This window comes from Lycorma delicatula, chromosome 1 (assembly GCF_047948215.1).
Source record: "Lycorma delicatula isolate Av1 chromosome 1, ASM4794821v1, whole genome shotgun sequence".
Lineage (NCBI taxonomy): Eukaryota > Metazoa > Arthropoda > Insecta > Hemiptera > Fulgoridae > Lycorma > Lycorma delicatula.
Genome location: NC_134455.1, coordinates 218,581,824 through 218,608,291, shown reverse-complemented (window position 1 = coordinate 218,608,291; position 26,468 = coordinate 218,581,824). Strand labels below are relative to the sequence as shown.

General features: G+C 33.9%; 1 protein-coding gene across 1 annotated transcript in view; it reads right to left on the bottom strand.

The window, feature by feature from the left end:
• Window positions 1-26,468, bottom strand: part of LOC142328704 (casein kinase I-like) — a 98,652-nt gene that overhangs the window by 27,505 nt on the left and 44,679 nt on the right. Inside the window, exon 3 of the mRNA XM_075372641.1 lies at window positions 6,833-7,058. Coding sequence (XP_075228756.1) covers window positions 6,833-7,058 — 226 coding nt within the window. The remainder of the gene's footprint in view (window positions 1-6,832; window positions 7,059-26,468) is intronic.

The following is a 26,468-nucleotide window of genomic DNA, read 5'->3' as shown; positions in this document are numbered from 1 at the left end:
CTAGCTCTTCTGGTCGCCGGCAATACAGTGCAGGCCGTTGAAGACTCTGCGGCTGTTGTCATTGGTAAAATAATGGACTGGTTAGGGGAGAGAGGTCCCTCTCTTGCGCCGAATAATACTTCTGCAGTTGTTTTTACTGATAGAAGAATCGGGGACATTCGAGTGCTCATCAGAGATACTATCATACTATCGCGTCCAGGTGTATGATGTTAAATACTTCATTCATTCGATTAAAATCTAAGTTCTATAATTGAGCGTGCTGAAGTGGCGATCAACAATCTACGAAGATGAGTAATCACAAAGGGCCTCCCTCGTCAATGAGGAGGCTCATATTAACTGTGGCGACATCTATTATATATTATGATGTGCCAGCATGGGGAGATGCTTTAATAAGAAAAGAAAAGAAATGTGGACAGAGTAGCGGCACTCCATCGAAGAGCGGCAATGAACATTGTCTCTGCCTACAGGATTGTATCGTGGAACGCTTTGGAGGTTATATCCGGTATCCCCCCGGTTAAGTTAAGGGCAGTAATGTTGCAGAAGATATATAGTGGTATGCCAAGGGCTGAGGCTCGCAGAACCATGCTGGAGGAGAGGTAGTTGGCTTGGGATGCGTCTAAGCACCGTAAACTGGACCAAGAGACTGATCCCACGGGTCGACAGATGGGTGCAGAGAGTTTTGGTGAGGTGGGCTTTCATCTCTCCCAACTGCTTACCGGACACTGCGAATTTGAGGTCTACCTGAAACCGCGTCATTTTCGATGAAAATGACGCGGCCGAACATACAATCTATATTTACTGTAGATGGGTCGAGATGCGTCAAAGAACGGGACTTCTAATATAACACCAGAAGACACTGTCCCATTTATGATGAAAGGAGACGTGAATGGGACAGGTTACAACAATGGTCACAAAAATACAAGATACCAAAGCAAAGGAAATTAGGGACTGAGATGGAGAATAATCTCCAGGCAGGGATTTCCGAGGGCAGCCCTGCTCACGAGAGGCTGGTTCGCTGAGGTGGACCGCCCTTGACTGACTGACCGGGGACCCCTCGTTTTCGTTGGTAAATAAAAGACCGTAGTCCCAGCTGGATCTCTCGTTCACGAGTAGGACCTGATTTGAGGCCTGGCAAAGAAAAGACCGAATCCCAACCTGCCGGGTAAGCAACCCCCGTGGGGCACGACTTTGTAGGATCCCGCGGGGTCTCGAAGGGTTTGAGGCGAGCCAATGTATTCGATGCAGGGTCAACCTCGGTGGTAAGGGGTAAAAAATTCAATTACACTGGAAACATAAAAGAATTTTTTTTTTGTTCAGGAAGTAAAATATGTGATTCTGATAGTATTTTTCTCCCTGGATTCAAATATGAATCGCGCAAGGTTTCCGAGAGACAGACATTTATAATTTCAAACATTTTAATACTTTCTGCATTCTTAGATACACGATAATCAAACATCTGACTCGCTTAGAAAGTAAAAAAATGGCGATTTTCTGTTATATTTCACCTGTGGAGCATCCCTCTTGATGGTCCAACAATAATCGACCAGCATATTTAGGATTCCATTAACCTTGATACCTCTTTTCCATAGCTGAAATCTCCTGATGAAAGTGTTCTTCATGCTCATCGTTCACTGCGTCAAGATTTTCAAATAAGAAATATAGACGCGAGTGCAAGAAGTGTACTTTAAAGGACATAACAATCCAAATTTTTATAAGATCTTATAAGATCGCTGACAATATCACTGTCATTTTCTGCCTTTCCATTTCCTGAAAAACTCATTCAATCATTTTTTAATGTTTGCCAAGCTGCTTTCTCCAGTGGATTCAATAGTTCCTCAACTTTTCATCATGCATTAGTGATTGTATTTGTGGACCCACAAATATCACTTCTTTAATTTTTGCATCACTAATTTTAGGCGACTTCTGTTTTAAGTACATGGCCTTTGATGAAATTGAAATATTGTCCATGGCCTTCATGAAATTCTTCATTAATCCTAGTTTGATATGAAACAGAAGTAGATACCCATTTTTAGGATTAAACAATGGGTCGTTTCACATGTTTCTGTCCAGGAATGAGTGCGTTTAGGCCATTCTTTTCTAATGAAGTGGTTTTTCTGTCCCTACTACCCCATTCACACAAAAAACAACAGTAGTGTGTAATTAAGCTGCACAACAAGAATAAGTGCAAGTACCTTCAACTCACCACAAATATTCCATTCATACACTGCATATTGAACCTTTTTCAATATATATTTAAAGTTTTCATATGTTTCTATAGCAGTGTGCCACAGGTACTGATGGGAATTTATTGTCATTATGCAGAAGCACAGCTTTTAAACTAACTTTAGAGGAATCAATGAACAAGCCCCATTCTGTTGAAATATGTTCATTACAAAGTGTAGATTCCATCCTTTTAGGCAGGAAGCAAGCATTTCAGACTGTTTTTTGGATAACTTTAAATCTCGTATGAGATTGTTAAAATTTTCTTGAGTCAGTAAATGAGGCTCAGATGAACTGCTTTGTTCAAAAGTTGTATCACCAGAATCTGTTTCTTTTTCTTCCTTACTTCCATCACACTCTGAGCTCTCTTCATCTAATGTCATATTTTCTGGAGGCTTTGGTATGGGCAATTCTTTGCAATGTGGAACTGGTCTCATTGCAGATTGCAAGTTAGAGTACACCAGTATATGGTTTGGTTTTAATGTAATCCCTTTATGTTTGTTTAGTAAATAAATACCATAGGGATAGCAAATGTCATGTGGTGTATGCCATTTTTCCATGCAGTGGGAAGCCTAGAACACGATAAACAACATATATGTGGCAGGAGGCCCTTGTTTGGTCCCTAACTTTACACCCAAAATAAAGTTCATAACACTACTAATGGAGTAAGGTTTCGCCTTTGGGACTTGACCGTCACTTCACCAAATACATAAAAAAAATTGTTAGGATGATTTAAACAAATTCTAAGCATTCTGAAACTAACTACTAATTAAAAGAAATAAAGTTGGAAATATGTAATACACAATAATTCAGACATACAAAGCACTCACAATGATGTGTTTACTGGTTCACTATATTTCACAACTGGCATCGTTCTGATGAATGTGTGCTACACTACATCACGTTTATACATGCCTATACACAACTGAACCTGCACAACAGTAGCAACACTATCCTTTGAGTTAGATTATTTGGTTCCATCATATTTATAATGCTCTAGGAGCTATTACTTGACAATGGACAAATGGACGAAAAAACATTTTAAAATATTTAAAAAAATTAAAATAACAAAAAAACTGTGGGTGATGGAGAAATTCCGAATACATATTTGAAAACAGGATAAAAATTGTATTAATTACACTTATGGTACTCTTGAAACAAAAATTATGTTGACCAGTATTATTAATGAAAGCTAACAAATTCCTGAAAGTGAGTTAATATCTGAAACATTAAATACTAACACATGACCACAAATATTTAAACACAAACATTTTTTTCCACCGTAAGAATTTTCTTAAGTAGCTGTCCAAAATGTTTATTGCTATGCCTAATTTACAGTGTATTTTATTTTTGGCTACCACCATAATCGTTCTAATTTATGAGTATGCACTCCCTGTAAGTGGACCAATGAAATTCTCAAAACTGTTTACAGTAGTATTGTGCACATAATTCCTGATCAAATTACATTTACTAATCATACGCTGCCCACTGATCAGAAATTATTATTTTTACTAGTGTAATGTGCTTTACTATGACCAGCAATAACATATCTAGAAAACAATTATCTATAGATAAGATAAAACATTCCTCTATTTCATTGTAGGCATTCTGGACACTCACTGCTCCTGAAGGACTCTTGCCAACATAGTTCTTCCTACTAACAAATAAACTCGATCTCCACTGTCAGATCCGGGACATCAATTAAACGATTTGATTTTAAAAGCTTCTCAGCGTATACTTCAGTAGGTATTTTCTCCAATTGACAGCTGCATTGTAGTCAGTATTTTAATTCAAAAGACTATCCATAATGATGCCAAATTGTAGTTACTACAATAACAGTACAACATTGCTCAAAAAACTACAACAAACTGATGTCATTTTAAAAATAAATATCAAACAATCCAAATAACAGTACCTGCAGTATTATAATGTAATTATACAAATGTGAACATGTTTGCTTAGATCTAATGTAATAATCATAATTGAACCAACCTCTTGGGTGGGAATTATCTTAACTTAAACAGCAATGAATATGAAGAACTTGTTATAAAGTTTGTTAATATGACTTTTTTTTTACTAATATACCAGTCATGGAAACCAACATTTACTGTTTGTAAGATTTTGGACAGTAATGTTGCATGTTTAGGGAAGAAGAAAGGAAGTTTATAGTTCCACACTCAATAGACTGAAAGTAAACTATTAAGTACTAAAGTACTACAGAAAAAGAATAAGAAGCTCTCTCTTTTAACAATAAAATTATTCTTTAAATGCACATATCAGTATTGACTAAAATACGTACAATAGGTTGGATCAGGATATGTAAAATGGTATCTAGAATATTTATAAAATAAATTCTTGTTATCTACACTGTGTACCTAGAACATTTTATGTACCAGATTGAAAAATGGCAACCAGCCTACAGTTTTAAATTATTTTTTTCTAAAATTTTAAGCCCTATGCAAAATTCCTTTCTTAGTTTAATACATTAACATACTATGAGTATGTAAATATACAGAGTGATTCAAAAAGGATTTCACAACTTTAAAGGCATATAAAAATTTATTTAAATAACTTATAGATTCAATTGAGGTCTTATTTCATAGCAAAGCATCAAGTTTTGACATAGTTCATTAGTACAGAATTCAGCCACCAGCGCTGTCTTGTTAAAATTGAATACATTTACTGGTACAAAACATGCTTACTATGTGTTTTGGTTTCACAATTAAGGTTAGTAAATGCAGTTCAAGATAATCTTCTAGGAGTACAGTAGGGAGCCTGCTAGTAGGGATACAATTTACTCTTGGCACCAAACCTTTGTTGACACAGATTGTTCTGTTAAATATACAAAATCACCACGATGCCCACACATCCATGAAGCTGCTGTGGAACAACTCAACTCAAAGAAAGCTTCCCACATAGTCCGAAGTAATCAACTTGTTAACTGCATCACATGTAACTGGCATTCCACAAACAACTGTTTGGCATGTTTACATAAACAATTGCACTTGAAGCCATACAAACTAACCATGGTTCAACACATTACAAATTACAACAAAGTTGCTCAGCTACAATTTTGTGTGAAAATGATCGATAGGATTGAAGATGACGACACATTTTTAGATAATATAATTTTTGGTGGTGTTGACATTTCACATCAGTGGCAAGGTGAACACCCAAAACTGCCGACTATGAGTAGCAAAAACCCTCATGAAACTTTGCAACATATTCATAATAGCCCTAATAAGTTCAACGTTTATATAAGTAAACAAAGACTGTACAGCCTGTTCTTCTTCCAGGAGGCAACCCTAAATAGTATCATTTATCTGGACGTGCTTAAAAAATTTTATAATTGCTCTGTTAGATGATGACAAAGACAGAAGCCATCAGTGAGACAAGGTAACAGGTACCACCTCATTATCGCCTAAAAATGAGATTTTCAACTGCACTTCAAGCCATACCAACTAACAATGGATTGTTTGTGAAGGTATAATTGTATGGCCACCTTGCTCCCCTGATTTGATCCCACTAGATTTTTTTTCTTGTAGGGTTTCATTAAAGATTGGGTTTATTATGTACCACCTTTGCCTGTTGATCTTGTTGAACTAAGACTTCGAATTAACACTGCAGCTGCAAAGGTAATGTCCGACTTGCTGGCTACAGTCTGGAATAAAACTGACTTCAGGTAGGATGTATGTTGCATTACAAATGGAAGCCACATTCAACTGAAGTGAATGTTGGATGACAAACTTTGTGTTTTTCTATGAAATGAAACCTTAATCGAATCTGTAAGTTATTATAATATATTTTTATATACTTTTAAAGTTGTGAAATCCAAAAAGGATTTCACAACACACACACGTTTTTCTATATGCTAAAAGTTAATGACTAATCATTTATTTAAAACGTGTGTTTTTGTGGTTACAGGAATTACTATTTTTGTTGAAATTGTTTTTACAACATCCAGGACAATATTAATATTTTAAATATGAATATTCAGAAATTTAACATTACATTATTGTTATTATGTTTCTGTACACACTACTTACATTAATCATCTTTATTGAGTTTATTAAAGAATTGACTGTTAAATCTTTTTATTTACAAGAAATAGTGGGGGTTTTAGATCTTTGTTGCAAATGTCTAAAAGAAACCTTCAGTCAATTCTTTGACTGAAGAAAGGGAAGAAATCGTAACACGGAGATGAAGTCCACAGACATAGAATGGGCGCTATTATCCAATACTTTGCTACTACATTAGAAGGTAAAGAAAAATATTGTTGACAAAGACAGAGTTTAATTATTTATTTTATATAAATATGAGTTCTCAAAAATGCATTGTTGATGTATTTTAATAACATTCAGTATGTAAATTTGATAAACATCACCAATTTTAATTTTACAATTTTAAAACTATGTCAGTGTTAATTCCAAATCATAAATATCTCTGAACACTATTTTTTAAAAACCATATTCTAATACTTGTAGTTAAAAATCTAAAACATTTTATTGTGGAAGCACATCATTCATTCAAATAAAGTTTCATTTTGTTAGGAGACACTGGCAGGATGAAGAAAAGTATAACAATAAAAATGATAGAATAATGCAGGACAAACCTTGTTGCAATGTCTACCGATACCCATAAGAAAGTTGTCCGGTTTTATGTCTCTATGAATGAAGCACTTGCAATGGACATACTCCACACGGCCAATCATCTGGTCGGCTAACATCAGTACAGTCTTGATCGTGAACCGGCGTGAACAAAAATTGAATAGATCTTCTAGAGATGGACCAAGGAGATCCATTACCAGTACATTGTACTCTCTCTCTTGACCGAACCATCTATAAAAAAAAAGAAAATAACATTTGAAAAAATAAAAACAAAGATAAACACAATTCATTGCTTATTTCTATATCACTCTTGGGCTATATCACCATAAAAACGTGAATCCGACAGACAGCATCTTCATAGACATAATTTCCTGCGATACAAAAAAATTAATACCCTTATTTTGAAATTACAATTAGCAGTTTTGACGAGAAATTCAATACAAGAAATAGTTAAGCGGACCAATAACACAAAAAATAAAACTCTTAAATAGTTTGTTATTTCAAATGTAAATCTTAAGAAGATGAACTTCAATGAGAAAAAGTAACCCGTAGTTAAAATTTCTTATCACTTGTCACATTTAAAAGAGAGAAGAACAATGTAATAGAACTTAATACATCTTACCCATTTGAAAATAAACTGGCATCTGCAAGAAGCATCAACTCAAACTACAATACTAAGACACAAGAAGATGTAAAAAGAGCAATAAATTTCCTGTAGCTATATCAAATTCGGAAAATGTCTGGCTTCAATAATTAGAATTTAAAAAATCCTTTCAACCGAAATCGCGATTACTTTCCCGATTACAGTATGTAAAAACGGTACACGATCGCATTTCAACACCATTAAGGAGAGCAATATTTACTTATTTATTTTCATAATATAAACCGTAACTACCATAATTATTTAAAATGAAATGTGACAAAAAAATTCTGATTTTACAACAAAATAATTCACTGCAAAATTGTTCCATCAAGACTCAGATTATCGGTTGGAAAAAGATGGTGTGCAGAAATTTAAAACGATTTCTTGTGCGTTACAGACTTAAAATTAAATCTCACGTTACAGTAATCCACCCAATATTTGAGTTTTGTTTGAGCAATTTACACAATTAGCTAGATCTGAATATTAAGGAAAAAACCGGGGATGCTCGCTCTATACGATGCAGTAAAATAAAATTAAGATCAATGATATCTGTACAAGATTAATTAAACGCAAATTTTTTTTTAATGAGTTCGTTTTTAACTGCAGTTATTTTCTACGTATCCATAACTCATAAATAGACATGAAACTTATTTTTACCTTATTAATGAACATTTCGGTAACACACAATGACTAAACATCCAGATTTTTTTTTAATACGATAGCCTATCACTAATGCTTATCATTATCAAATTAGGATTTAGTTTTTATCACAAATCAAGTACATTCACATTACACATAATAAGAAAAGGTAATCCGGGCTTTTTACGGTCTGCTGTTCGAAAAAAATTCGCAATCTATGCTGGTTTCTTAAGCTTTTTACTTCTTTTACGATCACGTGTTTTATGGGATCACCGACGGCATATAATCTCCTAGCTAAATGTTAAAATTTATTATTTTTTTTAATCCATTGTAAAACTACGTAGGTCAACAGTCATAATTTCTAACCGTTTGCGTAAATATTCCTCCTAAGATTTTCTGTCATTTCTTCACTTCGACCTCAACAAGTTGTTCAATACACGACGATATTATAGTGTCTGATAATTTAAACTGTCGCTGTAACGATAAGAATAAAAACCATACTTTCAAACGCTACAGCCGTTTTATTTAATTTTTTCTCACCACCTAACTCGTGTGAGAAACCAAAACCGTGAACACTAACCTTTAAATAACGAGCAATTAGCGGTAAATAAATCTGCTTCCCCAACCGGTGAAAAAAGTTATCAGGATGAGAATAAAAGTAATTAACACTACACACTGTACTAATCAAAACGTGCGTTAAAAAGGCATGAAATACATATATGTAGTAAAATCATCATAAAATTCGGATATAATCTACTTCAGAGAAATTCATTATTCCATGGTATAATAATTGAAGAAAACCATCAACATTAATATCTTAAGGCAACATTAAGTAAAATAATAAAAGAAAACAGTATGTTTTGTTTCTCTCTCACTCTCTCTGGGTGTGTGTGTGTGCGTGCGAGCGCGCGCGCAGGGAAAGTGCACAACAAAACTAGGTTTTGGTGTCGCGATCCACTCTCTCCTTGAAAATAAGTCTGCTTCGCTTCCGGCACAGGGCCGTCAGTCGTTACTAAAATATAAACTAATAAAAAAGCACTGCAAACAGAGCCTAGCATTATTGTATCAAACAAATCGAGTAGTACTACACAGTAACCGGAAAAACTACAACTAGCAAGAACCGATTGTTGAAAAAAAAATAATACCCGATTAAATATGGAAATCGTTGTTTATATATATATATATATATATATACACGCACACAATATAATAAAAATCCAACTTCACTTTCATTTTATAAAAAGATCGTTGCTACCGTCGTAGGTAATGCAGAAACTGAAGTAAAATGCTTATTTCCGTAAAAAAATTTATCAAAAGAAAAGTTTATATTATTTGTTCCGAAGTTGAACATTGTAATTCAGCAAAACTTTGGATGTATAGGTAGGTAGCAGGTACATAGGGCACGTCAATGAAAATTTTCCATTGCTAGCCGTAAAATACCGGTGTAATACGAGCAAATTCTTACTGAATTTTTAATTTAGTTCCGCTAACGATTGGGGTCGCTCGACATACATCTTTGAGCAACCCCAACTAAAAACGTCGAATGCGAACAAATCAGATCTAGCCGGCCAAACAATGTCACCATTTTTGAATATATGTTCGGAAAAATTTGAAATGTCCAAAAGGAGAAGGTATACTTGGACAATGCCAAGAGATGGCAGGAGATACCAGATAACTAACTATATTCTGGTTAAGGATAAGTATAAAAACCAAATGAAGTCTAACATTCGTACCCTGGATATGACATAGATAGTGATCATCTCCTTGTGGTAGCAAAGTGTGATATTAGATTTCGGAAATACGAAAGAACTAGCCAGCGTAAATGATGCGTAGAAAAACTCAAGGAAGAGGAAATAGTTAAAAAGTTGAAAATAATGACAGATGAGTTGATTAGCAGAGAAGGATGGGAAGGAATGAAAAAACCCATAACAGTAATGGATAAGAAAATAATAGGGCTAAACAAGTTAGAACCAAGGAAACCATGGATGACCAAAAAAATACTGGACCTCATTGAAGGGCGAAACAAGTTAGGAGGAAAAGTCCTGGAGAAGTACGAAAGGATAAAGAACATGATTACTCAAAAATGCAGAATGGAAAGAATGGAGAATGGATGCAGACAGAAATGAGGAGATTTAGAAAGACCTAGAAAGAGGAAAAACTGACAGCTTATTCGATTATTAAGTCAATGATAAAATCGAGAACGAAAACAAATATGATAAGGAATAAAAATGGGGATCTTCTCTTTGATTATATGATGTAAGTGACAAATGGAAAGAATATATTAAAGACCTATATGAAGGAAAGGATATTGTTAACAGTAGGGAATATCTGGAGATGAAAGCAGGGTGAATAAAGACATGATGGGACCACCTGTATCTAAGGAAGAATTTACCAACGCCTTGAATAACCTGAATGATGGCAAAGCGACAGGCACAGATAACAATCCGGCAGAAATATTAAAAGAAGAAAGTAAACAAAGGAGTGTTTGTATAGGCTTATCAAACGCTGCTATGAAGAGGGAACGATACCGCCGCTAGATTTTATAGGATTTATCTAGATGGGAAGGGATTTATTTCCCTTCCCAAGAAGGGAAGTGCAATGGATTGCACAAATTACAGAACAATCTCTTTGTTACCCCACACTTCAAAGATAATGCTAAACATTGTTAAAAGCCGAATAATAGGGAAAATTGAGGCAAATTTGCGAGAACACCAGTTCGGTTTCAGATCTGGGAAGGGAACTAGAGAGGCGATACTAGCGTTGAGAGTGTAATTTGAGAGAGGAATTGGGGTTAATAGGAAGACCTTTTTGACTTTTGTAGACTTAGAAAAAGCCTTTGACAAGGTGGATTGGGAATTGTTATTTCAAACAATGAGGGAAATAAAGCTCGACTGATAGATTAATTCTGAATCTGTATAAAATGTAAAAAACGGAGATTGAAATCACCGGCTTAAAGAAAGAGATCAAAATAAGAAGGGGAGTCACGCAAGGTTTCCCACTGTCACAGTTAGTTTATTGAAAAAGCTATTGTAGAAATGAAAGAAAAAACAAAAAGGAATCAAAATTAATGGAAAATCCATACATTGTATTCGCTTTGCAGATGATATTGTGTTACTGGCGGAATCAGCAAGAGGAATGGAGATTATGTTAGAAATACTATCTAAAGTACTAACAAAAGTTAAACTGAAAATTAATAAGTAGAAGACAAAGATTACGATTGTAGGAAAAAAAACAAAGGAAAATACAAAGGATGATATTAAATTAGACGATACTGTTGTAGTGAAGGTTGACAGTTTTTGTTATTTGGGAAGCACTGTCACTAGCGATAATAAAAGTTTCACATAAGTAAAAAGAAGACTAGCCGCTGGCAAAATAAGCTTTCCAGGTTAAAAAGAATATACTAACTGATATGAGTATGCAAATAAGGAAACAGTTTGCTAAAACTTATGTCTGGAATGTTCTAACTAATGGGTGTGAAACTTGACGCTTGGGAAAGCAGAAATAAATGGAAATGTGGATTTGGAGAAGAATAACAAGAACAAGCTGGGTCGATAGGAAAAGAAATGAAGTGTTAGCAGAAGTGAGTGAGAGGAGGTCCTTGCTAAATTTTATACGAAGAAGAAGAAGAGCGAAATTGAGGACATGTAATACATTACCAGTTCTTGACGAATATATTTGACGGCAAGGTTTTGGGGGAAAACCTAGAGGTAGACCGAGAGCAACCATCATCAATAATGTTAAAGAAGACATTAATGTCTTCTTTAGATATAAGACATCAATAATGTTAAAGAAGCGGAGATTAGACTGAGTGGCTAAATCGACAAGGCGTAGCCTTTGGTGAATGATGATGATACCGTACAGCTCTACTCAAAATGTAATCTCTTACATTAAAATGTGTTCTTCCCGTGTTCTCTCCTTCATTTTTTTCTCCTTCAAAGAAATTTTAAAAGAATATTATAGACTACACGAAATCACAAAGAGGAAAACCTAAACGAGGTACTCAGCCGCTGAAGGTATAGAATATATGAACAATGAAGAAATGAAGAACCAGATATGCAGAGCAGCGGCCTTAACCCGAACAGCAGTCATCACAAATGTGAATATTTAAAGGATGCTGTATTTTAACAGCAGTTACTAGACCACCCAAGGGACAAACTTCATTATAGATCCTCAAATGTGACATTTAATCTTTTTTTCATCAAACATAAAATTAAAATATAAAAGTATAATAAAATAATAAATGGTTTTAAAATTGAACCTCAAATTAATAATCTATCTAATCCGGTAATTATAAAAAAAGAATAATAAAACAATGAAATGTTAATAAAGAAATATCTAGAAATCATTAGGAATAATAGCGTAATCATACCGAATTACAGTTACTACAAATGAAAAACTTACCTATAAAATGACTCATGAAAATTATATACTCCATGCTTTATAGCATGTTTTTCCCCCTAAATTTACCAGTACACATGGCACTTGTTAAGTTGTAGGAGCACTTAAATTTTTTTAAAAAGTCACTTTTAATCCATCTGCAATTTGGTATTTTGACACTATAGATTATACTCAATTTAAAAATGTTTAAGTAGTCTTAACACTGAGAAAATTTTATTTATTAAAATTCATTAAATTTATTAATTAAATACATTAAATGTATTTTTCCATCATTATTCATTTCTTACTAGAGTATTATATGGATTATTATAGAGTATTATTATATGAATTGGATTAGAATATTACATGAATTATTTCAAGCTTCTGAAATCTTTCCTTTAATAGATATTACATGGCTGCCCAAAAAGGAGTGAAATGTATTTAGGGTGTGTGTGTATGTACATATATATATATATATATATATATATGTTTGATCCACAGTAGCAGCTAAACGGCTGAACCATTTAGATATATGAATCCCCGTTGGAATCCTTACGTTACCGGAGCGTCATAGGCTCTATATATATATATATATATACATATATATATATATACATACATACATATATACATACATACATATATATATATATATACATACATATATATATATACATACATATATATATACACATACATATATACACATACATATATATATATACATATATATATATATACATATATATAAAGGTGATTGAATGGCTCTTTCATAACTATCACTTGTACATACAAGTTGATTTCGGAATGGAACAGTGACGAAATAAACGAAGAAGAATCTCGCAATTAGTCACTACGCAGCAAAATCAATACGTCGAACGAAATGAACTATGTCATTTCCAAGATATAAGCAACAGGAAGTTTATAATACGTGGGCATTTTAACCAAGGCAGCGATCGATTTGGAGCAGAATCACGTGGTCACCAGTGTACGGCAAATGCTGCGACCACCATTGCATAATCGGTATTGAAACCTCTACCCGAATGGTCATCATCAAAATTGGACAGTTTTGCTAGGTGGTTACAGTTACCTCTTACAATGCTTGGTGCACTTGGTAGATAGGCCAGATTACCTAAATACCGAAGAATTGCTACCCCGAGTGACCGTCACAGAACATGCATTTGACATGCAAGTTCAATCGTATGTAGTTGACGGATTTATCAAGTCCACTGCGCCTCAAGAATTACCAGAGGTAATTCTCGCCTTAAGTATAAGAGGGCTACTTTAGCAATATAAAATCTGGCGTCGAGGATTTCTTCCAGAGCCACGAGCACAGAATCATGATCTGTCAAAACTAGTAGTCGCTAGATTTAAGGATAATGCTCATTTTCATATCTTTGACGCCCATTCGAGGGGGCCAAAAGGATTTATAGCGAATAAAAATGTTTTTACTCTGCAAAAAAAAGCATCAGCATCTTTCAATGCTGACGCGTTTCGCCAACAGACTTGTCGGTGTGCAGAAACCTTGATCGTCTTACAAATGCGGAACGCAATAGATCTGCAATGTTCCATCAGTGCAGTATCTGCTTCGTTGGTGACTGCAAATAGCCCTATTTCTAGTGCTCATAAAACGCAAGCGTAAGTTGTTGCAAATGATGAGGATTATGAGAATGGATGTGGCGATTTACTTAATACGTATGATAGTAAAATCATTTTCGACTAAAATAATGCCTTCTGATTTCGAGATTTTGTCGAAAGTTCTAAGGTTCAAATCCTAGTAAAGGCAGTTACTTTTATACGGATTTGAATACTAGATCGTGTATACGTTCTTTGGTGGTAGGGTTTCAGTTAACCACACATCTCAGGAATGGTGGACCTGAGACTGTGCAAGACTACACTTTATTTACATTCATACATATTATCTTCATTGATCCTCTGAAGTTAATAATACCTTACGGTAGTTCCGGAGGCTAAACAGAAAAAGAAATAATAACGCCAACTGACACCGACATATCAAATATGAACTCTATTATACCTGATGTAACCGACGACCATCCGATATCTATTTTCAGTTGAAGCGTAAAACAGCTCATCCCATCAGCTTTACGATAGAACAAAGAGCAGAGGAATTGACATGGGTCTAACAGTCTCCAGACGGAAAGAATGGAGTCAGAGAATACCGGCCAGTGCCCATAACTCCATTTGACTACTTCCAATCAAGGGTAATGAGCAACGAAAGGAGATTACAAACCAACGACTATCTGTTTTACGCCCTCTCAACTGTAGTGTTACATAAAGCTTAGCAAAATATTTCTGTTTATGGTCGCTTACGCCAACATGGGGTTGGGCATAATATTGTTCAAAACGTTCACCTTGTGATGCGTAATATTCGAGGGACTCATATTGGCATAAAGCCTTCACGGATCTAATGGCAATGGTCTGAAATTTAGGAGCTCCGCACTTGTACACTACGTTTTCGTGTAATGAACTGCACTGGCCGGACATTTTATTTATTTATTTATTTATTTTTTTTTTTTTTTTTTTTTAGCAGTCGTGTTTTTAATAACACTTTGTACCGGCATAGAAACTATTAAGAATATTACTAATTAATTTAATTTTAGTCATTTTTTGCTAGTAAGATGAAATCAGGCTGAAAATTTTATCATCAAAAAAATGAACTATCAGGTAGTTTATAATGAAAGGATTAACATTTTGGCTAACAAACATATTTTGATAAATAACAATTACAGAGATAAAAGATTTAAAGAATATCTTGCCACTACTTCGAAATTTATTAACTTGTTTATAGTGGAAATTCTTTTAATCAGAAAAAGTTTGTGTGAACACGTGCACGAAATACTATGATTCTTCAACCTGATCTTGATATACAATCTTCTTAAAAACAAAATTGCGGACAGAAGGGAAAATCGCCTTTTTTTATTCAATTTTTATATATAGAATCCGAAATGAATAGTCAAGAAGACTTTTTTGCGACAGCTGTAAACGAATTAAATATGTATATTAATAAATATTATGAAACGGTTTACGTTATACCGCAAATTATGAGTAAATTCCGTTAAATCTTAAGACAGAAATATTAATGAATATTAATATAGGGACTTACGCAGTAACCCTCCAAAAAAGAATGCAAAATACGGATACCTGTAATTTAATTATTTATATACACATTAAGTGGAGAGAAACAATAATGTTCACTTTTCTCAGTCCCAGACCAAATAACCAGAGCTGAAAATTTTTTCAGAGTTAATTTCGTCTGTGAGTTAGTTTCTCAAACCAAGCACGAATCGAATTTAGAAATTTAAGTAAATTTATAACAAAGATTTTGATCGTGATAAAATAATCCCTTCTCGCACATATGTTTTCAAAGTTCCCGCAATCAAATTTATAGATCGTTTCATACTACGATTTAAAAACTTATTTCACAGATATGAAATGAAATAAAATGATACCTAATAAATAAAATGTAAATAGAACCGCAATTAATTAATAAAGTAATAAATTTAGCGAAGAGAACGAGAAGAAAGTAAGACGGAGGGGAAGATAAGCAGGAGATTTCGAACACGCGTTCGGAAGACGAGTCCTTGGCCCAGTTGTAAGACCCATCGAACTCGTGCGTCCTAATTTCTCCAGCGAGACACCCACTACTACAAATACCCACAAATATTTCACGTTTACACTTTTCTTACTCTACAAAAACAGACACATTTCTAAAAACAATTTAAAAAATATGCACGAAAAATACACTGCTTCCTGCGATGCAATTATTTTATTTATATATATAATGCATATCTGCTAGTTTAAAATTTAATACAATAATCTATAATTTTTGGTAACAATATAGTAAGAATATTCCGGAGAATTACCCGAATATTCGTAATGCTAAAATTTTTAACAAAATAAAACACACAAATAAACTTTTCGTTATAATCCTAACTGCTTCCACTCGGCCCCCATAAATCTCCTAGACTTTTTTTTTAACTCGATAGAATGTGTTCCTTCGAAAGCTGCTACACCGTATTTCATTTTAATAGACTTAACGGTTCCTAATGTAGCAAAAAGCCAGAGGTCAAAAGAAACTAATACAATTAATTAAATTTTATACCGTATAGGTAGAACGAATACAATATAAATGTTAAAATATCAAATTAATAAATTGCTAAGGTGAAAATATTAAAACATTTTTATTTTCTACGGATGAAACATTTTCCTACATTGCTCCAAGATCTGAAAATTTTTCCATACTGAAAGGACTCATTTAGAAACTTTTAATGAAAAAAACAATTGATATTTTGTCGATTAACAATAGTAACGGTATAAAGTTAAGAAATTTTTATTAGGGGGAAGATATTATTTATTCAATTTACTATATTCAATAACACTGCAATATGGATAATTCGAAACAACATGCTCTGACGTGGAGTCGCGTTTTCGACTAGTCTTATGTTTTCATTTTTTTCTAATAGAATATTAGCTTACTAATAGAATATTTTCTCATACGTGTGAGAGTAACTTGAAAAATATTATTAAGTTATCAGGTCTACGGCTACAATTGAAAAGTAGCATTTTCTTCAGGTTACGGTCAACCGGGACGGAAGACATTGTTAACAGTTTCTTAACGCAGTTCCTAAAACTACAACCGCAAACAACCTCCCGCCTTTTCTCGGACTAAATGCTTTCACGTTCGCATTCACCTTCTTATACTGCTGGAGATCTATCTACATCAAATAAGCAGTTTTACTGATTGTTTTTTTAAATGAATAAAAGTTTAAAAGATATTTATGCACGAAATGATATGTAAAATTAGGCCGTACATTGTGAGAAAATTTAGATATATTATTAATCTTTTTTAAATTTGTTAATTTTCTCCGATGAGCAACGTGTGATTGTTCTAGACCGTGCTACATCTTCCGTTGCACGGAGAACATATTTCAATAAATGAGACAGTATTTTTATAGTCTTAAAAAAAAAAATTTGCATTTGCATTCGAAATTTAAGTGCGGTTAAGTCAGTCTGCAACTAGTACGAAATATAAATAAAATGGATACTTAAAAATATACGTTAATATAGTAAGACTGAATACGGGATCGTTGACGCAATCTTATCGACGTATATCTTATCATCCATCAAACATAACGCTGAATTCGAGGATGTTTATTTCTTTATTTTTATTTAGTTCGTGATTCAATTTGTTTTAAACCAACAACTCCTCAAAGAAAAACCGACAACCAAATGCATTAACCGTAAATTTAATAAAACAGCTTAAGTTAACTTTACTTCACCGAGTTTCCGATTGGAAGCTGAAGCTAAGTCAGTCAACATTCTTTCTATCCAATAAAAATGATTTCGCCATGTATGGAAACCCGTTACAAACAGGCAGAAGAGATAACACTAATGCAATAAATAACATTTTCAGGCGACTCGATCAACCGAGGACAACTTCAACGAAATATTATCCGGTTCTAACGTCAAGACACGGATGAAGGATAAATTTTACAATAAACAAATATTTTCCACAAAAAAAACCGACATCGAATTTGAGCGGTTTAAACTAGATATTGCAGTCGAATATTCTGGAATAAACCTGGTAAAGTTATTATTAATTACCAGGTTTTATTTATTTATTCGCATAAATTTTTATGCGAGGAAAAATAATTATTTAATGAACACTGGATTACATTAATAACCGGATGAAAATAGCGATCTAAAAATACTTTTATTTCAAATATCGTATAGTGTGTTTTAAAATTTTGATTATAAACAACTAAACCGAATAGGACATTTGTTTACATGCCCTTAGCATGTAAAATATCAACCGTACGTAAGATATTAATGTAATATCGTGTACATACAAGTATATCTGTGTTAATACAGCCATCACACTACACTGTTGTCTTTCTTGCAAAATTAATTGTTAAATTATTTATTTTAAATAAATAATTTAATTATACAGTCTTTTAGCTTTATAATAATTTTAAATCAACAATAAAATAAAAAGAAACTATACTACTACTGTATCGCGTTTGTGTTTTGTAATTAAAATTTTTGTCTGGCAATAACTTTATAAGATGAAGGAAAATGGCGACTTTGAAATTTAACGTAATCCATTAAGGTGGTAAACACACACCACTGCAAAGGAAAATTTAAAAAAATATTATGCGGGTTACTTTCAGAAAATAGAATGGAAGCAGTAGAGTTAAGAGTGAAACAGAATGAAAGTTTTCCTAATTCAATTAATCCTTCTGTCAATCGGTCCCTGAAAATGTCCTTCAATAAAAGCTGAATGTTACCCAAAACAGTTATGGGTAAGTGCTAAAATAATCGTATATACGATTACTTTAGCACACACATTTTACTGGTTTAATTGCCGGATATAAAACGTACGGTCATCAGATTTCGTAAAAATTCGTAGGAAGATTAAATACCGCTTACAGATTATTTTCTGTCTTCTTCGAGTATTTATACCGAATATTGAAAATCTGTACACTTAATCGCATATTTTCGGGTTCCAAGTAGCTATTAAACATAAATTTGTTACTTTACCACATTTTATATAACTGATAAAAAATAAAACGAAAAAGCGAACAAATGCATTAAAACATCTAAATAATCGTTATCACCGTCGAAAGACATCGGCAGTCAAGGATCAAAAAATAAATAAAAAGCTACGATGAAAATGAATCAGAACATCTGAGAGAATCAGAAGAATGGGCTATTGACTATCGAAAGGGTGCATTGAACCCAGCTTTGCGCCAGTCGTACCGTCGTGACTCAGTGTGAAAAGGAATGGAAGGGAGGTAGGTATCGGACCAAGGTGCTGCCGACTTCTCCACTACGCCACATTACACAACACCGATGTACAAGACGGGACATCGCTGCTACAGCAGTGGTTTACTTAGAAAAAACATAATGCTACCAGCATAAATAACTTCAGGAGCAAATTCTTCTAAAGCAGGGATTTTATCATTCACATTTATCCATTAGATAATTTTATAACACGATAAATCAACTTCTTATGACTGTACCGACATCCGAACGGTTAGGGCCGAAATTTCTTGCATTTAAGATGAAAATATTCACTAAATGTAAGCCAAATACAGTTCGAATACCGAAATTAATTAAATTTCTGTTAATATGCTAAAAGTAATACAAAAAAATGACGTATTACTTTATTATTTTGAAACTGGTTTTTCATTATATTTTGGCATCGTATAAATCGGTCCTTTGTGTCGAAGTTCCCGTATCAAGCAACGTCGGCCAACATACAGATAACATATTACATTAATGTAAATACAGATAACATAAGGTTTTCATTTATCTGAAGCACGCAATGTAACTAGGCTAGAGTTATAGAAGAATTGGGAAGTCGACCTACCGACCTAGGTTTCGAATATTTACTATTTAAATGAAATTTTTACATTGAAATAATTTTCAACAAAATTACAACTGATGGAAACTACGTCCATTTACTACAGTAAGATCAAAGTTGTACAGTAACGTAACGAAGTATGATAAACACAGCCAGGCTAGTTAGGTCACAGGAATTATTCTTCAGTTGCCATTAAGCTAAGACACCACTGAAACGGGCGACTAAATTAGTACAATGGAGAAAAATTCCAGACTGTTTTCCACGGAGGCATATATTAACAGTTAGCTACATAAAAATCTTCACACGCGATAAATACGCGCCTCCCTCACCCGTTTTCTGACAAAAATAATTATAGTCGTTACTGAAGCACAATCCCACTTTAGCAATGTGAAAAGTTATTTTTTAACTTCGTACCATCGATCCTTTCTTTTTCCTGTTTAGCCTCCGGTAACTACCGTATAGCTAATACTTCAGAGGATGATATGTATGAGTGTGAATGAAGTGTAGTCTTGTACATTCTCAGTTCGACCATACCTGAGGTGTGGTTAATTGAAACCAACCACCAAAGAACACCGGTATTCACGATCTACTATTCAAGTCCGTGTAAAAATAGCTGGCTTTACTAGGACTTGAACGCTGGAACTCTCGACTTCCAAATCAGCTGATTTGGGAAAACGCGTTCACCACTAGACCAACCCGGTGGGTCTCGTACCATCGATCTGCGTCCTTCTAACCGAACGTTAACAAATCGTACAATAAAATACGATTCGACTTTTATAATAATATTTATAATAAAATTGATAAGTTACTTCTACTACAACACCATATTTTGTGAATAACGGATACCGAATGAATCACTCACGCGATGTGCTACCACACTTCCTCTATCGAATCACTGTAATGTAATGTCTTTCTGCATCCGATTGACCGATTTCTAATTTCACATCCTCTCGTGAAAGACGTTGGGTCTTAACAAGCAGTTCTTACCCGCACATAACAGAATTAACATAATTCATAAAATCAAATAGTTCCTATTAATTCCGGTAAAGATTTCGTTTGCAAAACAAGGTCAACAAAGTTATTTTCCGACAATTTATTAGAGTTCAGAGAAAAGAAAATAACGCAACATCTATCGCATCAAAACTAAATAAATCCGAAGGGCGTAAGTTCGCCTCAACTTTATGTCAAAGTCTTACGACACAAATAGTATAATAATTTTATATTTTTATATAATTCATAAATATCATTCGAATTATGCCTTTTTAAATTAAAAAAGTCTGATGTGGACACCACATAACTTCCTTGTACTCCTATAAAATTACATATACACATTTTTTTAAACTGAAGAGCACAAAAAAATTTATTTCATTAATAACTTCTGATATTTTTTAATTTTTTAAAATTGTTATTATTGAATTATTATTCAAACATTTTATTTTTACAATCAGAGGTTAATAACTGATTACTAATAAATAAATTTAATTTAAGTTAATCAATAAATTTAAATGAAAAATAGTTAAAAGAAAAAGGAGATGAAGTTGGATTGAACCTATGTGCTTCCCCTTGTAAGATACAAATATTTCATAATTAAAAAAATTATTTGGCTGCACCTCTGGAACCAATGAAAATAATCACTTATATATCGTTGAAAATCTTTCATTGAGATCTTACTGCAGTCAAGAAAAAATCCAAAATCAAATTTTTTGAATTTTGGAGTTTTCTTCCAGTCGGTTACAATCAAAAGGGGAAATGCACAACTACTAGATGTTGCAACAGTCCTAAATCCAGAATTTCAACATCCTACGGATAATCGTTTTTGAGTTACATATGTAGCTACGTACGTAAGTACGTACAGACCTGTTTAGTATACGTATAGACTGTTAGACCTGTTGAACTCCTCAAAATGTATTCAGGGATGGTTAAGATGGATATTTTCGTTGAAATCTGAAAACCGAAATTTTTCGCGATCAAAATACTTCCTTTACTTCGTACAAGGAATAGTACATATGACCGAATCGAAAATAACACTCATTTCCTGATTGTTAAGTTTAATAAAGAGAAATAAAAACACCTTTTATATTTATTAACCTTTTCAATTAATTTACAGACAAATTGAACCTCAATGATCTAAAACCGTTCTGGAAAAACAATTACGTAATATCTACATGATTTTTAACGCCAAGTGCACTATGCAAATCTAAACGGGTTAAGAATAAATTCATAACAGTTATAGTACACTCTGTGTCGCACAAAAAGTTGAACGATTTTGTTTTAAATTTAGATGTCCACTAAAAACCGTTAGTATTAGTTTCATTTATTTGATTATAGACGATTTAGAATACATTTACCCCAATCTAGAAAAAAGCGTGCTTTTTTACTCCCTTTTTGAAGTTTTCAATTTTCTCGAAAGTACTAGAGACTACAATACCCATTCTTTTCAATTTTTCATATAAGATTCTATAGCCACACAATTTTGCCTAATATTTAGCGTCGTAGTTTTAGTACACCATTATTATTTAACCTTTAGAGCAAAATTTGAAACCAAAATCTTTTCGGATTTTCATTCATTTGAAAGTTTTTAATAATTTTGATTTGATGAAAAAGAATACACATATAGTGTATGAAATATCTGAAAGAGAAAGAGAAAGAGAGAGAGAGAGAGAGAGAGAGAGAGAGAGAGAGAGAGAGAGAGAGAGAGAGAGAGAGAGAGAGAGAGAGAGAGAGAGAGAGAGAGAGAGAGAGAGAGAGAGAGAGAGAGAGAGAGAGAGAGGGGGGGGGAGAGGGAGAGTGTGTGTACACATACAAGACGTAAAACTCAATTATTAATGTATATGAAAAAAAAATAAGTAAAATAAAATGGCGTATTAATAGTGAAGCGGTCAATGTATTGACCGCTACGCCACATCAGAAAATGTCATCCAGCCCTACCAATTTTTGCGAAAAACTGTGGGACCCAAATTAAACACAAAGAACACCAGTTGTAAAGCACTTGACTACGTTTTACACCAAAATTTTCCGCTGACAAGAAAATTGTGTTAACCGTAAATGAGATATTTTACACATCATAACAATAAATAAAAACTTCCAAGCCAGAACTATACAATACGTTACATTATCAAAATTTCAGAGAAGTACGGCCCAACAATATAGTATTATAAAAATTTCAACGCATCCATTTACAATAGAAACAAATATAATATTATAAACCATTCAATTTTAAATAATGCTATTAAATTAACGAACATAGAGACGGATGCGAAGAATTCTTGCTAATATCGTACTCTGTTATTAATTATTCCGAAAGTGTAAAGCTTTACTATTTAGTATGCAAGGTAACGTAAAATTCATAGTGCACCGTAATCTTCCAATAAAAACAACTACGTTCCACCGGCAAGTAACAATACACAGCCGTAAGCCGATATACACTAACAAATTGTGGAGAACTGGCAACGTCGTATAAGTCGTTCGTATTTGCTTGTATTTTTATCAGTACAGTTTTAAATTTGCCCTGCGAGATTTTCATCTCTATCAATTAGTTCAACGCTCACAACGTTGTTTTGTGATGTACGTTAAATTAACCACAAAAAACATTTTATTTAAAATAGCAATAAAATAGAATTGAATTAATTGTGATAAGATTTAAGTAACTTAAATTTACGAACTCGTCATGCATTACACGGTATAAAATTATAAAAGCTTCATAAAACTACACTACGACAAAATTACCATTAAAATGAAAATCTCTTACCGGTATTAAAATGCACTTCGCATTCTTAAATAAAATGTATTTAACCGCCAAAAAAGTTGCAGTTTTTTCTACGATCTCCGGCTGCTTTTACAAACTGCATGTGATGGTGAGGTAAACCATAACTTAAAAGAAAAAAATACTAAACCGTTCATCTGATCGATCAAGCACGCTGAACGACGCACTGTATATGGAAATCATCCGGCGCAACTCAGTAACGGTTTATTTTAAATACGGCCATGTGCATGCTTTTACGGATTGTCAGTACTAACACGAAATATTACATGACGAGAAGAAGAACACAGTTTTCAGAACAACATTAATATCCTTCGTAACCAATTAAGAGGGCAAGTCTACTCGATAATTCAATATGTGGACAATGATAGCGCGTCAAGCTGTACTGTAGGCAACGGCAATTTTACGGCCAGTGTACTATATTTTTTTACTGACGCAACATTATATCGGTAACATTAAAAAAGCTTAACGTTAACAAACGTCAGTAACTACAAACTTGATGTGGATTCTATTCTCAAATCCTTAAGTAATTTTTCCAGAAAATATCTTCGAATGTGAAAAGATACGAATCGGTCGAAATCATAGACATAATTATAGCTCGAGCTCCTAACAGATCTACTCTCAAAACTCAACAATACGTCTTATTATTCCAATTTTAACAATAATATAGGCTGGAATAAGGATAACAGCAGCTATATACTACTACACTGCAGTAGTAGAAACGTTGCTAAAATAAAATAAACACGTTAGGCACGTTTGTACCGCACACAAATCAAACAGGATTGCTGAACAAAAATAATTTTTTCCTACTATCTACAGTACGCTATGATCGCACTTTCCACTACTTACGACAGAAGGAAATACATCAGATATCGGTCATACAATTAATATATTACTAACCTCTTTTAAATCATTTACGTGAGCAGAGTCGGTGTTCCATATGTATACTTTTGAAAATATACTTAACAATCCAAGCAGTAACTCCCGCTTATGTGAAGTCCCCGACCGATCTGGGGAAAAAAATCAATAGTGGATTTCTTTAACGCAAAATTTAAATCCCAATAACCCTAACAAATCACTCGACATCGAAGAAGAGTGCTATCGAGAATTAATAATTCGGACACGGTTGCGGGGGGGTGAGGTCGAGGAATTGCCGGTCGTTACAATTACAGTGATCAGAAAAACCGGTTAAGTTACTCCACCGACCTGATTCACAATTCCGCTATCTTTTTAATTTATAAATGTCTTTTTTTAACTTCCGGGAAAATGCTTCGTAAAACAAACATTATTATTACTGTCCCCTCGACTATCTATTTTCTTTCCGACGATAAGCCTTAATAATACGGATAAGGCATTAATAAATACTCCAATTAAGTACTCTTACACGGTTGCAGCAAAAAGATCATAGGGTAACCGCGATACGATTTTAAACCATTCCGAATTAAAAATATCAAAACCGTTTGTTAACCGACGTCAGGTAACAACTACGAATTGACTTATTTCAACGACTGAAAGAGCTGTACAACGGTCCGATAAAGTTGCATGCGATAATATTTTGACTCGATCGACCGATATATGAAAAGTAAAGCAGCTACAATAAAGTACGCCCTAACTAATAACAATGAAAGCTGAGAATTGTGAAGGCCACAACAGAGACTGTGGTAGATCGTATTCTACGCTGTGATGGCCTTGCACAACACAAGAGACGATTGTCGACCGACCGAGTTCATAATATTAAATGCGAGGACAGCTGCACGTTGAAGTCTGTATATCGCGCACAGGGAATTGTGTAATCTGATTTACCCTTTTGTCAATCGGTTAATAGTCTGAAAACAAAATTTACAAATGATAATAAACAATCCCTTCCTTACCGCTTAAAAGTAATATAGTAATTATCTAGGCGGCCGATTCAAAGTTAAATGGACGCTTTAGAAAGGTAAATTAAAGACTGCCAACCGATCGGGTTATTTTTTCACGGTACTACAGTTCCTAATCCCGTTATATTTTTGACAATAAAAAATCGTACTTTTTCTGTAAACTTATGTTGATTTCATAGCACTACTCTTGCTATGGTAATATGGCGACTATTTAAAAAAATTCTATTCCGGCTCGCAATAAATTTAGGGCTTGTTTTTTTGCACTGAACCGTATTTTAATCTGACTATTATTATGACACAGCGACATTTTACGATTTAAAATGAGATGGAAAAAAGGTCGCCAAGAACTAGAATTTTCAACAAGTTGTAATTTCGACCGTCTATTAGACTACGACGGGAGACTCGACGGGGGTCTACGTTGGCGTGACAAAAAAATGGGGGTTCACAATTCGTAAGCAGGGGTCCACGAAAATTCATCTGGTTTCGATAGTGAAGAACTAAAATGTTGGCTTGACTTTGCGTATCAATCTAGGCAGATAATGTTTTGAGAAGCTCAGCGACTGTTACTTGTAAAAACTTGCATATTCAGTACAACGAACGTGTCAAGACTTGCAAAGCGCCGCCGCCGCAATGCTTGTTCAGACGTTCAAAGGGACGAAATACGACTTGTGGTGTGTGTGCTAGCAATCTTGCATGAACTTGTTTGATTCTTCACTAATATAAATACGATTGCCAAGGATAAACGTTACTCATTTGTTTCCGGAATTTCGAAAAGAAAAGTAAAGTGAATAGATGTTAGCGTTTGCCAGTGTCGGAGAAAGTAGTAAGTACTTACCTGCAGGGGGTCCACCGGAGCTAGTACACTAGGTGCTGGAGGTCCACCGGAACCAGCAACATTTTTAAAGTGGTCTATGAGAAAAATAACTTTGGAACCTCTGGTCTAAAGCTTCTTTCAGTA